The sequence below is a fragment of the Onychostruthus taczanowskii genome, unplaced genomic scaffold (genome assembly GCF_017590055.1).
Source record: "Onychostruthus taczanowskii isolate IOZ18803 unplaced genomic scaffold, ASM1759005v1 scaffold4, whole genome shotgun sequence".
Classification (NCBI taxonomy): Eukaryota; Metazoa; Chordata; class Aves; order Passeriformes; family Passeridae; genus Onychostruthus; species Onychostruthus taczanowskii.
The window spans coordinates 5,343,408-5,360,845 of NW_024501459.1; the positions used below are offsets into that span (position 1 = coordinate 5,343,408).

Below are 17,438 nucleotides of genomic sequence, written 5' to 3' on the forward strand. Positions count from 1 at the left end.
GTATCCTAGATGATACAAATCTTTGTCAGGATAAATATAATGAAGTTTACCTTATCAAATCTAATGCAACAGACTTAGCACTACTTCTGTGTAAAAACAGTATCTTCTACAAAGGAACTCTACCATAAAAATTGATGCTCATGAAATGTTAATATAATCTAAAGCATAAAACCACAAAGCAAGGAAATTCTTTAAGTTAAGAGTTAAAATGAAACTTCATCCTTAGCCCACCCGAAAGTGTTTAGATATAGCAGGGCTTGCCAAAAAGTAATTATCCTATATACAAAATATTTTGCCATCACTAGAAATTTCAAACTAAATATGGAATTCCAGCTCTAATTCTTACCTTTCTCTTCCCTACTTTTATGGGTATAAACAAGTCCTTTCAAGTTCTTCAGCACTTGTGTGATTAATAATCTTAGGCTAATGCTTTTTAACTATTGCTGTGTAGCGGAATTTTTTTGACAGTTTCTCAGATAAACAGTCAACCCCAAGAAGAGGGAAAACCAAAATCCAAATAGTGTAATTATCTTTATGGAGTACTGTGGAGTGACCCTGAAGGAACAAGAATTCACATATCTGAGCAGTCTGCTCCTTCTACTTCAAACTCATCAGAATTTTTTTTTTTTTAAGGGCTAGAGGCATAAGTTATTGAACCACCAGATAAGGACTGAAATAAGATCTGTTGTTGAGGAAGAACAAGGTTCTCATCCAAGTTATGAGATAGCAAATTGTGATGTGGAGAAGAGTGATTTTTTTCAGAAATGGAAGAGGAAGAGGTGCGGGGAATGGGACAGGATATGACATAGCATCTTACAGTGTTTCTCTAGCTCTGCTCCACAATTATATTTGTGTTGAAGAATCTCTACATCCATTTTTGGAGACTGCTCTTTCTCTCACCATGATCTATTTTTGGTTATACTACTTTTCCCCATTTCTCTTACGAGATCTCTTCTATATAATGGTCAAAAAAAAAAAAAGATATCCTGATTTTTTGGATTTTACCTTCTTAAAGGAAAGTTCCTGGTAGAAAATGGTAAATCAGTCTCTGTTGAAGGAGGTCAGGACTTTCTACAGAACATGAGTGAGGAAAGTAGCAGATGAATGCAGCAGTGGAATAGCTAATATGACATTTCATGGACTAAGACAAAAAGCACTTCACAAATAAACCCCTGCAGCATGGGGGGTTTATCCCATGAGCCAGCAAATATTGCCTAGAGTCATGCAAGTTCACAGAAAAAGCAATATCTGTACCACAAAGACTTCCGCAAACCCACATTCACATGACCTTTAACATTACCCAGTACTACTTCAGTTGATCTGTCCTGATCCTAATAGTGCTGCTGTCATTTAAATCTGAATTTGGCTGTTTTCCTTAAAGCAGATGTTGCCCCACTAGGTCTGTCAACCTGAGACTTTTGATTCACCCCAAAGAACTCAGGGTGAAAATCAGTCTGTCTGGGCAGACTTCACACACCCCTTCTCCACTGTCAGTACAGGTACATCAGGACCCTGCGGTGATGTCCCTGCTCATCTAGGAGTCAGCTGGTCAGCTTGTCCCTGGAGATAGTTTAGGTCTCCCTACTGGTGGAAATGGTATCCAGCTTTAGCCAAGACCAGACAGAAAATCTTATTTTTACAGAATATCTCCATATTTTCTTCTATTCTGGTATAAATTCCTAAATCTCCAAGTGACAGATATGCTGAGATTGCAATTCACCTGTCTTTTCAGAGTTCAGCCTCTGTGTAGGGTGAATACTCAAAACATAAAAGGAGAAAGGAGGGTCCTGGCAGAACAGAAACTGCCAGGTGTTCAGAAATGGTGAAATCAAAACACATTCTTGAAGCAGCATGAAGCATCACAGACCCAGCTCTTCTGCTTAGATGAGTTCCTTAATCACTCAGTGCTCCCCTTCCCTGATTTCTTCTCCCACACTTGACTGAACACTCACTACCAGTGTGTGTGAAAAGCTCATGTTTCCTCAAAACATTTCATCCTTACCCAGGATAGTAGGACCTGAAGATTATGACACTCACCAATTCAGAATATTCTGTGATTTATATTTTTTTTGTTTGTGTTTGTTTGTTTGTTTGTTTTTTAACTACTAAGCTTTGTACAAGCTAAGTAGTAATAATAAGGAAAGATTCTGACGAGTGGAAAATGGTAGAAAATTATCTTCAAGGGCTGGTACATCGGTGTGCCCCATTGCTTCAGAATATGCTTACACCTCTAGCAAAGACCTTCCAGCATTGCTAGAATCCCAGACAACCATGTAGGAAGCAGCAGGTTGAGGGCTCTGTTGTAACAAACTTGTTCCTACAAAGTCTGCAGTCATCTGCTCCAGCCAAAGCCTTCTAAACTCCTCCTAAATTCAGAACTATTTTACTCTGCAGCAAATATTAACATTTAAATTTTGAATTTCTGAAAAGAGTTAATAAAACCACAGCCAAGTTTGAGAATATTACTTCAGTATTTCCACTGTAGTGTTCTGTTTGAGAAAGTCCTCTGAGAAAGCATTCTTAAAAGGGCAATGGATTCTGCTGAGTAACATATTTTTCCTTTTAAAAAGTAAAGTCAAAATTACTTTTTCTCTGAGCTTTTATTATTATATACACGGGCTCCTCTAGCTCCAAAGAAGAATGTTATAGGATGAGCCCTAAGGATTTTTAAACTAAATCCCCTGGTTTTACCAGAATTGAAATAATTTATACAAATTTAGAAAGTTTAGTATAAGCATATATTTAACAGATACCTCTTTAATTATTTCCATAGGCATAGTAACTCTATATATGATAATAAATACATACACAATAGACTTTCTCTTACTTACAATTGTAGGTTTAACTATAGTACATGTGACTGCAATTTTGGTCAAAATATCTGTATTTAGAGTTGGAGAATTTTTAGCCTTAAGGAAATTCAACCAGCTCCATTATCTGCAGGACATCTTTCGAATTCAGGAGAAAAAAAGACACTGAGATAGAGAAGTGCCTCTTCTTCAAAGATAAAGTTTAGAAAATACTAAGATTTTAACTTATGCTTGAGTTCCTCAGCCCAAAATGGGGGCATTGTGACAAAATAATAACACAGGTATTCTCATGTTCAATCCAAAACCCGTGGAATGTAATGCATGAATCATGACAGCCTGCACCAAAGTATCAGAAAGAAAGGACTGGTAAGAGAGAGCCCAAGATCTTCCTAGCCACACCAAGACTTGGTCCTCACTTCACTCACCATGACAAAATTCTCTCTGCTAATAAAAAGGAGTTACCTCTGCAGCAGAAAAATCTGTGCAGCAATGCTGAAAAGACTCAGACATTCCTAAGACACAATAGCAATGAATGACATGGATATGACCAAATGAATCAGCAAAACACACAAAGAAATTCTTTTGAAACAATATTATTTGGGTTAGAGAGTGATCAAAATGTAAAAAAATGCAAATTTGAGGCTGCCCAAAAGTTTTACTCTGGTACAATTTGCAACTGCATTAATGATAAAGCTGCAATGGCATGATCATTCGTTCCACATCCTCTGTTTTGCTCAAATTCCTGCCAATGACGACATACTAAAGAGCAAAATCAAGGCATCCTTAAATCTGCCACTCCCAGCATTAAAGTGTCTGACTTTGTAACCTAACAAAGTCCTGAAAAATGAAGTCCTCATGACATCAATGTTGCAATTTTTAAACTTTATTTCAAGAGCTACTATGGTGATTTACTAAAATGGCTCTGGTATTAAATGTTGCAAAATGTAAGTAGATTCTTTCCTCAACATTGATTAAAAAATTAAAATTCTTCATTTCATACAGGTTTAAAGTTTCAAAATCTGGAATTTTCCCTTGAGCCTTGTGGACCTGGTGCTCTATTTTCTACTCACAAATCTTGTCAACACATAGCAGTGTCAGATTCTAGTAGATCCAACCATATATCAATTTCATATATTAAGTCAGAAATGATCTGCTTCATTAGAAAATCTCATTGGTTTTCTTCTTAAGATGTTCACTTACTTTAAGCACTCTTGCAGGTTTACTGATGTTCAAGATGCAGTTGGGTGAGATACACTTTAATCCAACACAGTAGCAAACAGGCTCCATAAAGGTGCCAGCGTGTTGTCAGACCATTTGATATGCCTCCAACAAGTCGTGAGCATCCTTTCTTCCTACACTTTTTACGCAAATATAACCTGAAAGTCACAGTTGGTCTTACACAAAGGGTGAAAGAGCAAAATTTGCTTTTCATTCAAAACAAACCAGGAGAAAAGAGGAAAGAAACTTTGTTACTAAGTAACAATTCCTTCCCAGGGGTCCTCACAGAAAAATACAACTGTCATCCTCCTTTAGATTTTAATGTCCCTGTACTGGAACAAAACACTAACTCAGCTAAAAGTTCCTCACAACTGTCTTGTAGCTGTGCTTTCAGTGGCTGATGCTTTATGAGCTTTAAAAAGAATACAGCCAATACTGTGGCTTTTGATGCACGATGAAACCTGAACTCTAATTTAAGATATCGACATATAATTATTATTCATAATAATGAATATTTGGCTTTGCTACTTTCACATTCTTGGTTATGGAAAATAATGAGGCCTGTTTAGCAGATCTTATTTTGTAGTGATATATCTTACTGTTCTTAAGGAAAAAAAATATTAAAGTTGCATTACAGTCGGTATCAGAACTTGGTTATAGTATCAGACTTAAAATGAAGTTCTTATTGAGATATATCTCCCCCTAAATAACCAGTGTTGCCCAAAAAGTGTGTATCAAATACAGTATGAATAAGAAACCCTACTAGCTCTCAATATAAAGGAAAACTCCCATAATTTCCCCTTGTCTCTATAAGGGGACAAGACTCAAGGGCAGCCAGCCTCAGTAAATTTTTCCACTCACTTTAATTTTTTTTAAAAAGAGAAAAAGATAAACTTCTAGCAGTCTTTGGTCAGTGTGGACTTCATATGAATTTACATCATCAAAACACCTCTTAACTGTGTTAAAAATTTATTGCACATATTTTTCTTCCAAAATTCACAGGAACCTTTTGCTTTACAGTGCCTTCTTCACTTGCATGCCCTTTTTCTCTCTCATTGGAAAATATATCAATTGCTTATGAAAAAAAGAAGCATTTTGGCATGGCTGACCTGTAGAGATACAGAGCTAAGCAGAGTCAGTGAATCCACTCACTCTGATATGCACACATGATATGCAATTAAAATCTCCATTCACATTCCTACAGGGTTGTCAATCAAGAGAAAAGCCTTTTTGACAACATCCAGTGAAGCGTACCAACTAACTGCTGAACAGGAACTTAAACAGTAACAGCTTTTGTTACTAGCAAGAACGGATTTTACCAAGATTGGGCTCTGTTTCCAAAGAAATAATTATGTTAAAATTTTGGGGGCTTTTCATTAAAAATTAAAATGTGTCACAAAGCTATTGTGTGTGAAGCTATCGTATTATGTAATACATAAGGGTTATCAGATATATGTGAAAAAAAAAACCTCTCTAACCTTTCTTGGCTGTAGGAAACAATTTATCCTTTCATATTTAGAACAATGAACAATGATTACAAGCTGTTTTTTAGTGAGAAGAGAACATTATTCTAATTGCATGTTGTCTATCTGGTAGGCATCGAATATCTTTTATAACATGACATTATAAGCTGCCCAGACACAAAACTAACACTGAAAAAAGGTCTGCTACTGCCAAAAATGATACTGTGAACAATTTATTACTGATACACTGGAAAATAATTATAGGTATTTGCAACTCCGTGAAAATATCCTACCATTTAATTTACAGAAGAAAACAGAGGAAAAGTCTTTGACAAACATTGAAGATGTTAACATTTACTTTCTAATACACAGTCACGTAACACAGAAGTTGTAAGAGCATTAGGGTACTTTCCAATCCACTCTGTAAAGGTAAAACCAGTAAAAATACATTGATTGTCAATAATCTGATGTTTGTGTTTTGAGCACTAACTTTGAATTACAGTTTTCAAACCTGCTAATATTTTATATTTGCCCTCTTGCTTATCACACTCCATAACTGAAGAGAGAGCAGATGCATCCTGACTATTAACAGTCATGACAAATTGCCTTACTAATGAATGTTACACACTGAAAGTGCCACAACTGATTAAACTACAATTTCCCACTACCAGATAGAGAGAGACTTGGGAACTCCAGCAGTGGACAACTCTGATGTTCTGCCAGCAGGCCTTCAGGGCACAGTGTGGTATTTAGAAAAACACACTGTAAATTCCATATGAATATATTCTAAAAGACTATGTGTATACAACAGGTTTTAAAGAACATTAGATGAAACAGCTTAGGTTCGTAGCCGATGAGCCATGCAAAATGGATGTGTTTTAACAATTTTAGAATCATTACAAGGCTGCGTTAGAGAATATTTCTGTTGGGTTCCTCTGCCCCTCTCCCCACCTCCCCAAACATTGCTTGTGCTTTGCTTTCACATAAAATCTTTCTTTTGTCAGTCTCTTTGTTGGTGCAAAATTGGCAGTGGTTCAAATTCAAAGTACTCCTATTCATTTACTGACCATTAAACCAATGTCATTCTAGTTCACATCAGCCAGAGAGCTAAGCTCTAAAAAACATAAAAGGCTTGCTTCACCACTGACGAATAATGTGTACATTTTTACAGAGCTTAAACCTTAATGCTTTGCCTGAAACTAACGATACAGTATACCTTATCATTCCTTTTTCACAAGCAGGCAGCTGCTGAAACGCTTGCCACTTCAAAATATCAATTGCTTGCCAGAGTTGTCCTCAACACACCCTGTCAAACTCATGTATATTGTGCAATGAAAATGGTGCAGGACTGAAAGCTAGAAATTGTGTCAAATTCTGCTGTAATGGTATGATGTGCAAAGAACAATGTATGACAACCGTAGAGACTACAAACAATAGCAATGGAGCCAAACACCACATATATCACAACTGTGCCTGTACATATTTTATTGTATGTATTATATATTTAAAGCATGACAAATGTGTCATTGAAGCTATGTGCTACACCAAAAAGAAACCCTTCAGCTACTTAAGTTTTTTCATTGCTCTTGATGGAAATGTAGTAGTATTTTTCTGCCCTCTAAACATTTGTTTGTAAATCACACAGCACAAGAAAAAGAAAATCAGGTTTTCAAAATGAGTAACAGATAATAAAAGACAATACTACAAGATGAGAAAATGAGATTTTGTTCAATTAACACTTTTGCTTTTCTCTACAGACACAGAAGCAGGCTACGTTAAAGGATATCTGAGGCTATGCAAGACAAATACAATATCACTACACCCATAAATTACAGTGTACCTAATTTTAATGTAGATAAGTGCTGGCCTATTGATTTGCATGTTTCCCTGGCAAAATGGAAATCCCATGTGAGTATGTTCTTTGTCTGTAGAAAACGCATTTTAAAAAACCTTTATGAATACAGCAATCTATGCTAAAAAGGAAAACATAACTAACTAGTATAAAAATTATGCATGGAACCTAGAGAAAGTAGTGCTCATGTACACAAATCTATACACGCATGTTTCTGTGCATGCATCAATGTCTATTACACAGTCACATAGTTTTTTAGCACACAGAATTTCTACAAAGTGTCTTAAGTCATGAAAATTCAGCCTCTAGACAGAATCTTAAATTAGCTGAGGAAAAAAAAAGAAAACTGCCAAACTACGTAACAAAGCAAGTTAATCATAAGGTGACCATGACGTGTTAGTCTCCATGCTAGTCTTCAAAAAACAACACATAGTTGTGATGAAAAGTGTTTAGGAGGAAAGATAAGTGCAGCAGCCCACAACAGCATGTAGGTTGCAAAACCTGAGCACACAGTATTCTGTGAGGGTCATTAACTGATATAATCCTAACCAAAATGAATAGATACACCATTAAGGTGTTAATAAATATTTTGGAAAGAGAATGGGTGTTTTAGGTGCTCAGGGTTGCTGACCTTTGCTGTGTTTATTAGTGGGACAATGATGCATTATTAACACACAGCAGCTGTACCTGAACTGCTGCCATGAACATAATAGCCTTTTATAGCCATCAGGGGAGTGAGATAGGAGGCCTTTATTAACCACTACACATGATTAGCACATTATGTGAACTTTAGTAGGCAAATTATCTCTTATTGAAATATAATGCTGGTTATAACTAATTGTAAACATGATTTAAAAAACTTCTCAATGCAGAACTAAGAGTTTTACTGCCATTTAGGTAATAAGTGGCTAAGCCACTAAAAAAAATAATTCTTTTCCTTTGTTCAACATGCAAAAACAACTGTGCCTCACAAAAAATTACTTCCCTATGAGAAAAACACTGAAGTGACTCAATGACTTCCATATCTTGAATATTAGTTTTCAGAACCGTAAAAAAATCACAGACATTTCCAATACAATTAAGAAAGCTGCTGGTGAAGAAAAAAGAACTCGCCTTACATTTTTCTATAAAGACTACAAGCAGTTCTAAAAGAATCAGTTGACAATACATTTTCAAGAGTTAACTTGAAAAAAATAACACCATGATTTACTTCAAAAAGCTTAGTTTTGGGAAAGATTATCCCATTAGCCTTCGCAACTGAACACAGCACTGAGAGTCCATTATGAGCAGTCTTTTATGCCCTAGCAGAAAGTCATTAACATAAAATAAATCATTAGCTTTGATATTAAGCCTCTACTATCTGCAGGTTTCTATGACTAATGTTCACAACTTTGCCAAATGATCAATTATATGTTTTTGAAAGGTTATCATCCCTTTTCACCATTACTTTTCCTTTTACTATTTATTATTATTTCAAATCGATGCAAACACAATGATCATAGGAGAAACAAATGTTTTCTCTTATTCATGAACAGAAACCTACCCGCTTTTGGCAACTGTGACCAGAATATGACTTCAAAGCCAATTACTTATAGTACAGGATAAAAATTATGTGTTCTCAGAGTAAGTTCACTTCTTTCAAAGTCAGCAATATATGTAATGAAGCAGAAATCGACATGTGTATATATATATACAGAGTAGCATAGATATAACAGAAATTAATATGTTTACATAATCTTCTCTTCTAGCAGGAACTGTCTAGATAAGTCTTTTACTTCACATTGCAGGCTTCATACTTCCTTTACTGACCCATTTCCCTAAGTACAGGTTATCACTGCCTGATTTCAGAGTTCTGAATTCTTGCATATAGAATAAGAATTGGAGCTCACTGCAGATTATCTTAATATAACAAAAATACATACCAGCTACAGTAACTTCTATTTAACCTTTAAGACCATATAATCATCAACAACAACAGCAGGAGACAAAAGTACTACCACAGCAGCTCAATTTCCATGCTTAGCCAGCAGTACCTTTGAAAAAACCCACTCGTGCCACTTTTGATTGGTAGAGAGTGGTTTAACAGTCAAGAATGTGAATGCTAAAACATTCTGACATTTCCACTAACCTGGATTTGTCAGATGCTCATGTAATTCAAGTATGTTTTGAAACTTAGAAAGCAGCGTGTTCCTTGGGAGGAAACCATTCAACAAGGGTCTGTAGCAAATCAAATAGCAGCCCAGTGAGAAATACTAAATGAACAGTTCAAGAACAGTGTTAGCATATGTGCAACTGAAAGATAAGATATAAATATTATTAGAGCCATATGAAATTCAAATGCTAAAAATAAATTGCTGCAAACATAAGAAGCAAAACAAAACCACAGACATTACAAATATGGGTAGCACCAAGATGCCTGCTGAAAAACAATTTTAAGTTCAAAGGTCTAAATCAAGAGCTAAACGTTTTATTTGATAACTTACTAACTGAAAACTGATTGTTACCAATGAACATAAATGGCAGATACTCCATTAGAAGAGGGGACACAAGTTCCTTACATGCACTCACCACTTTGGAGGGGCAGAGTTTGTTGCTGCTGCTACAGCTACATAATCTGTGCCTAACCATAGAATAAGGCAACGCTGCCATTTTCCAACTGAACACTGTAGGAAAAAGCATTATGATGAAGAAAATCTCATTTGGGCTGATGTGAATTCCATTCCTGAAAGTATTTTGGAAGCATTGCTATAATTAAGAGTCATTTGGCGAATCTGCTACAAACCATGTTTTGAAGCAGTTATAACTCAACGTTTTTAATGAGAAATCATTCTTTGGGCAGAAAATGGGTATGTAGTTGCATAGCTAAAACAGCAGAATAGACTATCTCAGTTGGAAGGGATCTACAACAATCACACAGTCCAACTGCAACAACAAAGCATTTAAATTTAGGTTACATTTAAAGTAAGTATTTTATTGTATGAAGTCCATGCTAGACATTTAAAAAGCATGTGTCCTCTTCAAAAAGATAAACAAAGCTGCCACTAATTGCCTCTGCTGTCAGTTCCAGAAGCCAAGGTCTGCAGTGATCTAGGGACTACCCTCTCACCACGCAAAGTGGTGTTTTCAGGTCACTCTTGAGCAGTGCTGAGAGTGAAGTCAAAGAAAGCTTTTTACTTCCAACATCTAAGCTTTTTTTATATCGACCATCAATACAGGATTTAAATATCCAAGAATTTTAATCTAAATCCTACCACGATTGGGACAATTTTCTGCTTAAATATAAATTGTGTTTTACACATAGTCCATTTTTCAAATGTTTCTGTATGTTTTTAGCAAGACAAGAAAGTCCTGCTAATGTAGGAATATGAGGGCCAGAGGGTGCTCAGTTCTTCATGGTAAAGTGTGATCATCCCCAACACATCCCGAACTCAACAGAAACTGGAACTGCCCAGTCTTTCACAGCATCATCTTCTCAAAATCAGCTCCAGCTCCTCTTTGGTTTAATGTAAACACCAAAGGTACTGCATGTGCTGTAGTGTTTAGTTAATTCAGCATTCTTAATAATTTACTGGTTTCACTTCTCTTTCATAAGGCCTCATGACAGGCTGATTGAGGGTAAAGCTCTAGAGATGAAACACATCGTTCTGGTATAAGAATAAAACATAATTCCTCTCAGGGTACTGATATTTGGCAGAAAGAAAAAAATAAATTTCTGCAAATGTTTGGTTTACAGAAATCTTTGAGAAAGATTTCTCAAATGCACATACATAAATCCTTTTCTATGTTCCACTAAAATTGGGACCACTTCTTTTCTGAAGCACTGGAATTTAAGGAGGCACACTTGAGACTTGCTCACAATTCTGAGACTACCTACTAAGATATGAAAGAAAAGACCATTTCCGTTCGTCATATGTGGTATTTTTGAAACTAAGAGACTTAACACTTGAAAATTAAGTCAGCCCTAATGCAACTGTTTAATCTTTCCTTTATGAAACAGTAACAAATTTCAAGTATGACTCTAAGACAACAGAGGACATGATATTTTTTTAAGGGGTGGGGGGGGAATATGTTCAGGATAAACAACATGAGCATAATCTAAAACGCTGTCAAAACAGTAACATAGTATTTTAGCTTTAGAGCTGTCCTTCAGAGAGCCTGCTTGCCACAACTCTGAGTTTGAGATAGAGACTGGATGGAAGCAAGCCCCTGGAAATAATGTACACTTTGCAAACAGCCACGGAACATTTTATTTAGAGTAGTCTGTATGGTAGGGTTAAGTTTACACAATAAATTACTCTAAATGCTGAGTATAAATAAATGCACTTTTGCTCCATGGAATTCTGATTACAAGCGGGATTGTTACCTGCTTACAAAGCATTGTATTATATCTCCTTATCCACTTCTACCCAACATCACTTTGCTTTTTTCATTTGAAAGGTTATGCTTCCCTCTCCCTCCTTTCTCCTTTTTATTCCTCTTTTCAAAAACAACTACAGTCTATCATTTTACCTCTGCTGCCTGGCTGTATTTTTCCACTGCACTGACAACTACCAGTGAATACAAGAAAGATGAGTTGCAGGTTTCTGTATTTTTTAACAAGATAGCAAATCACAGAAGAAACCAGCGCATAATTCTGCAAGGCTAACCATTGGGAGCAGTAAAGACCATTATTTTTCTGCCTACTGATGGCAGAGGTCAGCATCACTGTCATTAGCTGTGTCAAACTACAATTACATAACTGCACTATAAGTGAGCAGATATCTGAAAACACTGTGAAGTTGCAAATATGAAAATTAAAATACACCTATCCTTCTTACAGTACTGATCAAAGTGGTCTTTGCAGGTGACACTTCAAGAGGGAAAGCCACGAGGCTGTTATTTGCTTCTCTGTACTTAAACATTTAAACTTATCATCCGACTTCTTCAAGCAGCTTGAAATCACTGGCCATATTCTATCAAATTAAGACACTTGGATTATCAAAGTTATTTCTTTTATATCATTCAACTCAATTACAGAACGTGACATTTCCTAAAATAAACTTCAACTGAACAGACTACTCACAATAGCCTGAACATATCTGAATTGCAATTATGTTTCAAGTTTCAAGGGGTGAACAGTACAACCCCAACCCTAAATCTGCCCAGCATAAGAGCTCCACTATGTTATTTCAAAGGCTGACCCATATACCAAAGCATACCGTCCATTCTGTCTGTTTGTTTAAGAGATACCTCTCACAGTTGTCATAACCAACATTGTTTGCATTGTTCCTTCACTTTTCTCTCTCCATGGGTAATGCAAGAGAAACAAGGAAAAGCCTGCATAACAATATATGCAAAGCATAATGAGCTTTCACAGCAGATAGAGAAATATTAGGCTAAGATGCTTAGAATGCTATTTTAGGTTTATAAAATAAAGATCTAAGCAGTCTTCTGAAACAAAGCCTGCCAACTGAAAATTGTAAGATAAGAGGTGATTGTCTGAATCTACATTATTTTCCTCTGGCTACAGAAAAATGCACAGTCAATACCTCCCATGCGTGTGCCTGGGAACTTGTATGCTACAAACAACCATCTGATCATGGAAAACAACTCGTGCTAACAGAACAGTTCGAAAACTTTAAAGCTTAAGTATTTGTGGAATACATTCTAAATTACCAGCACTTAAGCAGACTTCAAATGTAAAGAATCAAAGTCTGGCAAATTTGTGAAAGGAAAAACACTACAAAACCTAGATATGAAAAATAGGGCCAAATCCACTAGTAAGCGCCCAAAGCAAGTTTTAACTAACTGTACAAGAAACAAGAACCCAGAGGATCTTGAATGAGTTCTGAATGAGTTTTGCAGGTAGATGCCTAATGAAGACAACCATTCTGGCCCAGAACAAGGATCTATCACACTCCAGCCATCATCTCCTTTCCTGGGAGAGTTTAAAAGCAAACACTCAACCAAACATACTGAACAGAATTCTACAGGCCTCCCACCCTTCAAACTCCCTAAATACACACAGCCTGAAAATGAGTGACAGAGCAATACTGTAACATGATGACATGCTTAGAACAAGTCAGATAAGTTTTCACAGCAATGTTAATCATGTTGGGCAAAGGGAGAGAGTGAAGGGGTGAGAAATGAAATGCTCACTAAATGTATGCCTCCAAGGGGCCTGGCAAATCTACTGTCCATTTAATGTTATCAATGGTCAGTGGTAAAGACATCTGAGAAAGACAATTGTTCTGTACTCAATATCTTATATTGAAACATTCCTGGTAAGTCTTTTCCAAGCATAAAACATATGTCTTATGACTGTGCACTTTTAAGCACATTATCAGTTCAGGCAAAGTGAAATAGAAGAGTTGCAACTTGTCTACAGAATGAGTGTCTCATTTGCATTTGAAAAGAACAGTTTGCTCCCTCATACATGGCATGACTTGAAAGAAGCTTTAACCAGCTAGTAAAGAAATTCTGAAAACGACTTTCTAAATTAATTTATTGGATGTGAAGTGCAGCACACCAAAAATTATTTAAGGAACTTAATTGGAAAATGATTTAATATATTAAAGTAATTCCTGATTTTCCAAAGCATTTAACTTTTAAATTAAATCTGGCCACTATCTCAAGAATGATGAGTGAAATGTGTATTCAAGTCATTACCTTCCTTCTGAAGCTTTAAATCATTGATAGGTTTAATAACGTTTGTCCAGTTTCACTGCCAAACAGGTCTTCAAACACTTTGGTTCTTATGGCATTAATATCAGCCCAAGCTTTTCACGTGGCAACATTTCACTGTTACAATTTACAAAACTGACAATAGAGAAAATAACGGCAAACCACAGATGAAAAGTAGCAATAGCCTCATGATTACTCAGAGCACTAACAGAAAATTAATGAACACTTAAATGCTTCTTTGCATTTGAACTCTTCCTGCTGAACCAAGTTCATTCCTGGCACAAACTTCCAAAATACAGCGCACATTTGCCAGATGCTGCAAAATAGTTACTTAAAACAACGCTAACAGTCATACCTCTGGGATCTCTCTTGAAATATCCTGGGGCATCCACCACAAAGGGCCCGATTTATCCCTGGATTCTATAACTCCATTGAGTATATGTGAAATGCAGCCAGGATGAATTTGGTCCTTTCTGTTGTGATTGGTAGATGCGACCATGTGGGAAACCTTTCCTGAAAACTGAGAGGGCTTCACCGGGGCGCCGCAGCCTCCGCGCCTCAGCACAAGCACACTCTATTTTTCTGTTTATCTCTGAATCGAGGCAGCTGCCCGGGATGAAAGGGACGGCTCGGAACGTCTTTCTGACACGTGAGACCGTCTCGACAATAGCCGGGCGCGGGACCGGGCCGGGCCAGGGGCTGCTCCTCCGCGGCAGAGCCCCGCCGGCCACCGCGCCCCGCCGCCGCCCTCCGCAGCCGCGGCCGGCCCCGCGGAGCCTGCGCACGGCGGGGTTTGCGCTGCGAAAAGCCATCTGCTGCTGCAGCCCGCCACGGGCCGCCACGGCGGGCTCCTGAGCAAGAGCCCGAGCGCGCAGGTTTGAACACATCGCTCTCTCCCGGCTTGCTCCCCTTGGCCGGGCTGTGCTCTGGGTAACTCGCATTTTCCGATCATTTCCTACGGCCAGCGTTTTATTCACGTGCAAAGCCCATTCCGTAACAGCAGAGAAAGTGCAGCTCATACATAAAGCACCAGCTGGCTCAGGCTACAGCGGCAGTAACAATGCAGGAAACACAGCCCCCTTCCTCGGCAGCAAAAGTCACGCAAAGTGCTCCGGGATCGCAGCGCCAAACTCTCGGAACCGGACTCAGGATTTGGGCTAGCGCGTGTATCCTCTGCGATTCCTCCTTCCCCAGGGCTGGGGAACCTAAAACTTAGCTCTCCTCAGGTACTGACCCTATTTGCAGAGGTTTAATCAAGTTACAGAGAAATTGGTAAGGCAGTAGCACAGCCGGGACAAAGTGGAGCCGATGTTCTGAACCGACTTGTAAACACTATGCACACTTATTATGCACATAGAGAGATGTGTATGCGTGTGTGTGTGTGTATACACATACATATATCACACACACACACACACACAAACGTGCTTTTCGGCTCTTTAACACATAAACTGCGGGGCAGAGTTTCTGCCGGTTTGTGGCGGACGCGATCTTCCTCATTAACAAGCCCCCTGGAAATTCAAGTCCCCCGCACCAACATCCCCGTCCACGCCGTTTCTCCGAAAAGATGTTATGGAAAATGCCTCCCCCACCCACCCCCCCGCCGCTCCAGCCGCCCGCCCCCAGACTACTCCGGGGGTTTAATTTGGGGTGCCTGAGGGGGATCCGGTGTGTGTCCCGGCGGCAGCGCTCCGCGGCGGGCGGCACTGCGCTCCCCAAACCCCGGCAAGTGCCGCTGCCCTCCCTCCGCCTCGCCGGGGAACTTGGTGCGCGGCTCGCCAGAGCGCAGCGCCCGCTCATGCAACGCGCCGCGACAACAGCACACACCGACAGCACAGATAAAACACCTCGGACGACAAAAAACACGAGTCACCTTGTTGCAATAGTAGGGGTCCAAGCAGGGGGAAGGTCCCAAACAAGGCGTATCAGGAGCGGCTGCAGGCTGAGGAGGTGGTGAATAAAATCTTACGTCCATTTCACTAAAACATCAAGCAAACTCCTTTCCTTTTCTTTTGGTCGTTAATGTAGGTGCAAAAAAGGGGGGTGTGAGTGTGTGTGTGTGTGTGTGTGTGTGTGTGTATGTGGGTGTGTGTGTGTGTGAGAGAGAGAGAGAGGGAAGGGGGGGGACACACAAGACTGAGAAGAATAAAAAAAGAGGTGCCTGACTTCAGTAGTCAAACACCTTCCCTGCCTCACATCCGTTTGTGGTTTGTAAAGAGAGAGAGAGGAGAGGAAAAAAAAAATCTCTTCCAAAAAAGCACCGGTCTGCAGATGTCTGCAAGAGAACCCACGAACCCTCCTTCTTCTACGGCAGGGCAGGTAACTTCGAGTAGTTATTGTTTCCCCCACGCATCGGCACCGGGGCGCTCGCTCCGTGCGTGCCGCTCTTTATGGGAGTCTCGGAGTTGGTTCGCTTCTCCCTCCCTCCCTCTCGCTCGCTCCCTCTGTTCTTTTCCCGTTCTTTCTTTCTTTCCTTTCTTTTTTTTTTTTTTAATTAATATTGTTATTATTTATTTGCTTTGGTTTGGTGGAGTTGTATTTTGGTCGCCCACCACACCGAGGGCCTTGGGGGGCTGAGGGGGAGGTGGCGACAGCAGCCGGGCCCCCCGCGCACCCCCGGGGGGAGCGGGGCGCCCAGGCGCTGCAATGGCCGCCCCGAGCCGCTCGGCTCTCTCGCCTCGGCTCTGCTCGGCTCGGCTCGGCCCGGCCCGGCCCGGCCGGGCTGGGTTGGGTTGGCGGCGGCAGGGGACGCACCGCGCTCCGCCGCGGAGCCGCCGCTCCGAGTGCGCCTCACACAAAGGGACCGGCGACGGAAGAGCCATTTGCGGCCGCCGGGGCCGGGAGCCGCGGAAAGAGGGCGCTCCCGCGCCCGCCATCCCGCCGCCGTCCCCGCCCTCGCGCAGCGCCCTCCGCCCGGCCCCCGGCGCCGCCCGGCCCCCGCCCGTTACTATGGCACCCCCTCCGCGCCGCCGGGCCCGGGCGGGCGGCAGCGGGAGGGGGTAGGGGCGGCAGGAAGAGGTGCTCGGTGTGCTGCCTGGGGTGGGTCGGGCTCAGACTGCCGGTATGGCCGCGGGCAGGTCCCTTGTTTTGCCTCTGTGCGACCCTCGGACCCATTTCCGCGGACCTTTGGCAAAGTTGGGGTCGGGCGACCCCTCTGCCCTGGCAGCCCTCTGAGGCTGGTGTGGGTCGAGCTGTCAGCAGAGCCCGTCGTCTCCAGTCCCGCCAGAGTGGAAGCTATCGCCCAGAGTTTGTGGTGGCACACATACTCTGTGATCCATGGATGTGTCCCAGAAAACAGGAAACAAGTTGAAAGTAAAGCGCGCCCGTAAAATACCTCGGCATCTGGGGTCTGCCCCATTAATCGCGGTGCTGAGGCCTGGCCGCACAGGGTGACACCAGGCACAGGATGAAGGAGGGACATTTGAGGAGATG

The 17,438-nt window shown here is 40.3% G+C and overlaps 1 protein-coding gene across 1 annotated transcript in view; it reads right to left on the minus strand.

Moving 5' to 3' along the window:
- TOX (thymocyte selection associated high mobility group box) overlaps positions 1–15,981 on the minus strand; it is a 217,079-nt gene extending 201,098 nt beyond the window's left edge. Inside the window, exon 1 of the mRNA XM_041412794.1 lies at positions 15,880–15,981. Coding sequence (XP_041268728.1) covers positions 15,880–15,981 — 102 coding nt within the window. The remainder of the gene's footprint in view (positions 1–15,879) is intronic.
- Positions 15,982–17,438: the final 1,457 nt, after the last annotated feature.